This window comes from Procambarus clarkii, chromosome 9 (genome assembly GCF_040958095.1).
Source record: "Procambarus clarkii isolate CNS0578487 chromosome 9, FALCON_Pclarkii_2.0, whole genome shotgun sequence".
Taxonomy (NCBI): Eukaryota; Metazoa; Arthropoda; class Malacostraca; order Decapoda; family Cambaridae; genus Procambarus; species Procambarus clarkii.
In genome coordinates, this window is record NC_091158.1 from 29,650,049 (window position 1) to 29,655,048 (window position 5,000).

The following is a 5,000-nucleotide window of genomic DNA, read 5'->3' on the forward strand; positions in this document are numbered from 1 at the left end:
TGAGAGCATAAGAATGAAAGTAACTGCAGAAGGCCTATTTGCCCCTACTTCCTTTTGTTGCTTCCATATTGGTTCAGGGTCTTGAAGTGGGTAGAATATAGTTGTGCATTAATTTGATGTTGGTTGCTGGTGTCGAGTTTTTGATGTATAGTGCCTCGCTGATGTCGAGCCGCCTGCTATCGCTGTGCCTATCGATGATTTGTGTGTGTCAAGATTTCTCTGGTGATGGTCTGGTTGTGAGAGGAGAATATATGTTCCTTGATAGAGCCCTGTTTATATATTGTTAATCGCTTGGAAAGAAACGTTCAAGAGATGTTCATATATTGTCTTGCCTATATACTGAGTTCTTTGAGGCTTACAGTCCCCAAGTGGGCATTTAAAGGCATATACGACTATGGTTTTCTTCAAGGTGTTCTGCTTGATGTCTGGGGAGTTTTTCACGAGTAGATTAGCGTTTTTTTGTTTTGTTTTATAGTAAACTAGATGTACCCGGCCACGCGATGCTGTGGCTCAGCAACCTTCCCCTGTCTCCCAGTCGTCCCCACCATTCCCCCTTCCCCCGTTCCCTCATTCCTCCATCAATTCTGCACTCCCCCATTACCTCGTCCTCCCCACTCTTCTTCCCCTTCCCCGTCCCTTTGTCCTCCCCACCATCCCTAACTGCAGTGTCCGCTCGTTTCCTAACCATTCCCCACTCCTCCGTCCTTCCTTCTCCCCACCATCTCCCAATCCCCCATCCCCCTGGTCTTCTCTACCATTCCTCCAGCCCCTCATTCCCTCTTCCCTACCACCAACACCCACTCCTCTGTCCCCTTGTCCTCCCCACCATTCTCCATTCCCTTTTCCCCTCGTCCACACCATCCCCAACTGCCCCATTCCCTCGTCCTCCCCACTATTACCCTTTTTCCCTGTCTCCTCTTCCTCCCAACCATCCCCCACTCTTGTTCCCTTGTTCTCCCCATCATTCCCCACTTCCTCGTTCAATGCATTAACAAACGATCTGATGTTCCCATCAGAAAATTGGGAACATCAAATGATCTGATGTTCCCATCCCTGAAATAAGTTAGAAAAATTAATTAAAAAAAAAAAATAAAAAAAAATTATACTCATGAAATGAACTGCATGGTAAACAACACAGCTCAATTCAAATGCAATGTCACACACAAAAAAAAATAAAAAAAATCAATCAAATTTGTCAATGCATTCAGAAACATTGAAATGGAATCGTAACAAATTTAGTATAGTGTGTGTGTGTTGCTGTTACGTGCAACAGATGGCGCTGTTTCTTAAAAAATAAATGATTTTACCTACCACAGATGTGTCATCTATACTTATACTTACAAAATGAACGGTATGGAAAACAACACATCTCAATTTCAATGCAATGTCACAAAATAATAAAATCAAAATGAAAATAAATTGAAATTTATGTAAATTCAATTTGTCAATGCAATCGGAAACATTGAAATGGAATCGTAACATATTTAGAATAGCGTGAGTTGCTATTATGTGCAACAGATGGCGCTGTTTTTGAAAAGGCATGTTTTTACCTGTCTCAGGTGTGGCATCTATATAGTCGGTATATAAAAGACGTGTGCATTCGAATAGAACGTTGTTTCAAAATTTCAAAGCAAGTGATGAAGAACTTTGAGATTACAGTGTATGTTGCTCTTACATCCAACAGATGGCACCGTTTTTAAAAAAAAAGCATGTTTTTTCCTGTCACAGGTGTGGCATGCATATAGTATGTATATAAAATCATGCGCCTATTCGAATGCAATGTTGTGTGAAAATTTCAAAGCAATTGGTAAAGTGGATTCAAAGATTTCCCTACCATGAAAAACAAATGAGAAAAACAATTTAAAAAAAAAACGTTTTTTCCCATCACAGACTTGACATCTATATAATATGTATATATAAACCCGCTCGGATGCGAATGGAAGGTTGTGTGAAAATTTCAAAGCAATCAGTTAAGAACTTTCGGAGATTAGCGATTTAGAACAAACGAACATTTACATTTTTATTTATATAGATTGTCAACTGTATTTTCTGATTTTTGTCTGTAGGGATAACGTTCCTATCGACAATATCTTTCAGGCCCCTACCTCCGTTTTATGAGCCGTCGAAAAGAAGTTCCTGTAAAATAGTCTAATAGGGGGTACATGTGTTGTGTTGGTTGACTCTTCAGAGATTACATGGCGTTTCAACCAACACAACACTTGTACCCCCTATTAGACTATTTTAGAGGAACTTCTTTTCGAGAGTGTCCCGAAGTTCTTGTGTTTCATTGTCTATTTTTGAGAACATCGGAGCATTATCGGACGCCAGACTTTGTGAACGACTTCAGTCATCATTTAGGACACTGCATCTGGTTGGGCTGAGTACCAGTATACACATTTTGTGCCATATTATAGTGTTATGTTGGGGGTTCAATCGTTACACCACGAGACGAACAAAAAACATCAGTAAGCAGTCCCTTAATCAGTCTATCCTCCTTTCAATGTGTATTAACATAGACATTTATAATCAAATGAAGATTACATGTTATTAATTTCACAGACTGAAGTTTGTCTACGAAGGAGAATCATCACCTGCGGTGGATCATATGTCTGCTCAGTCAACATGAATAAACCGGATTTGAGTGGTGCTGGGAAGTTTGGCGCATTCTACCCGTAGTGCTTGACAGCTAAGATTTGGTTTATTTATAATCTTATAGTTTACTAACTCATTGATCAGAATTTGTAAGTTAAATTTACTATTACTATATTCATATCGCAGGTAGTCCCAGCATTATTGGTTCTTCCCCTCAAAGGATGTGCAGGGAGAATAATCCAAATAATATTTAGAAGTTTTATTTATATTATTATATGAAAATATTTGTTGGAAATTATTCCCCCCACAGGGCGTTGCTGAAGTTAGCGACCATGGGTGATGGTCGTGTGGATGCTGATGCTATATGTAATTGTGACTTTTAGTGGTTATTGTCAAGGTGTTGATATTAATTGAAGAATGTGATATTTGTGGTTATTTAGAAATGTTGGTAAGTGCCATGCCTGCTGAGGCTGTGGAAAGATGATAATATTGGTGTTGATTATGCTTGTATCGACTTACCTTCTTGTTGTCAAAGATTGTGAAGATGGCATCAAATATGGTGGTCTCGATGGGGTAGGTTTCTCCTTTCTCATTTTGGAAGAGAGCACAGCACAGAGCGGAGAATTCGTTCTTGTTCAGGAATCCATCCCTGAATTAGAACCAGAAGTGATACAAATTAATAAAGAAATTTTAATATATAGAAATAGGTTTGGATTTTCAGGACTATTGATCGAAAGCAAGTAATTATCAAAAGAAGGCACCAAACCAGGAAGGCTATGTAGCACCATCAAAGTGCGAAATAATCAGAGGGCGCTAAATATCACCAAGAATGCCAATACGAGAACAAAAACGCGTAAGGCGAACGATATCAGAAGTATCCGATTCACCTAGAATTCCATCGAGGGACGGTCGGAAAGCAAGACACACGCTCGTCCTGGAAGTCAGGACATTCAACAAGGATATGCACAACTGTAAGAGGGACAACGCAATTCAGACAATAAGGAGCAGGGCGGCACTCCATTAAGTGACCGTGGATTAAGCGAGTATGGCCAACCCGCAGCAGAGCCAAAGCAGTTTCCCACCGCCGGTTACGGTGGTAGGAGGAAGGCCACGGGGACACTACGTTTGAGAGTACGCAGCTTGTTACTAACCACAGAGGACCAACAACCCTGCCAACGGGCAAGGATGGAGGAATGAATAACAGGATAAAAGTTGGAATAAGGAATACCTTTACGGGAGATGGGACAAGAATGGATAGCTTCCTTAGCGGCAGCATCCGCACGCTCATTGAAAGAAACACCAATATGGCTGGGAACCCAGCAAAACTCTACTGACTTAAATTTACTAGAAATAAGAAACAGCCAATGTTGAATCTCGATGACCACCGGATGGACAGGATTAAAGGACTCTAGAGCCATAAGGGAACTACGAGAGTCACCTACAACCACAGAGGAGGAATGATAATGAGAAAGCAAGAGGCAGAGAGATTAGTATAAAGTTCTGCTGTAAAGACGCTGGCTTCCAAAGGGAGGCGACACATACAAGTACGGTCAGTAAAAACAGCAGAGCAGCCCACACCGTCCACAGACTTAGACCCATTGGTGAAGATGGAAATAGAGTGGGAGTGCGAAGAAAAGTGCTCAAGGAAGAGGCTTTTCAGAATTGTAGGATGGGTAAAGGCTTTAGTAACACAGGTCAAGGACGTACAAAACTTGGGAAGGGGGACTTTCCACGGGGGCAAGGAAGAAACGATACAAAGAGAAACATTAGAAATGCGAACGGAAAGGGAATCCTGTAAGCGAGATAGACGCAGAGAAAGAGAGAGGCGATGAAGAGGAACAGGAACCATAGGAGGGGGTAAAAGTTAAAGCACGACAGAGGCAAGAGGAAGGATGTTGCAAAGACAACGCAAGATAGCGAAGACAGTAGCGATCACGACGGTCCTGGAGAGAGAGGAAGCCAGTGTCAACATACAGACTGAGGGCGGGAGTCGAACGAAAGGCACCAGAGCTGAGACGCAACCAGTATGGTGCAAAGCATCAAGACGGCGAAGAGTAGAAGGAGAAGCAGAAGAGTATGCAGGGCAACCATAATCGAGTTTAGACAGGACGAGAGGAATGCAAATAGAGGAGCTTGCGCCTATCCGCTCCCCAAGAAATACGGGACCTTAACCTTAAGTAGGTTAAGGACCTTAGAGCATTCAACTCGGAGGTAAGAGATATGGGGCGACCAAGAACAAACGAGTGTCAAAGATTACCCACAAAAGCTTAGCGGAATCCCTGTACAAAACCGGATGACCATAAAGTGACAAAAAGGGACGAAGAACGACATTCTTCCGAGTAAAAGTCATAGCAAAAGTCTTAGACACAGAGAGCTTAAAGCCATGATCAGTGGCCCAGGACGACATG

The 5,000-nt window shown here is 42.0% G+C and overlaps 1 protein-coding gene across 3 annotated transcripts in view; it reads right to left on the reverse strand.

The window, feature by feature from the left end:
* LOC123748977 (nicotinamidase) overlaps window positions 1-5,000 on the reverse strand; it is a 232,780-nt gene that overhangs the window by 173,446 nt on the left and 54,334 nt on the right. For all 3 annotated transcript variants that reach the window (XM_069321297.1, XM_069321296.1, XM_069321295.1), the window contains exon 2: window positions 3,112-3,241. In XM_069321297.1, the coding sequence (XP_069177398.1) occupies window positions 3,112-3,241 (130 nt within the window). The remainder of the gene's footprint in view (window positions 1-3,111; window positions 3,242-5,000) is intronic.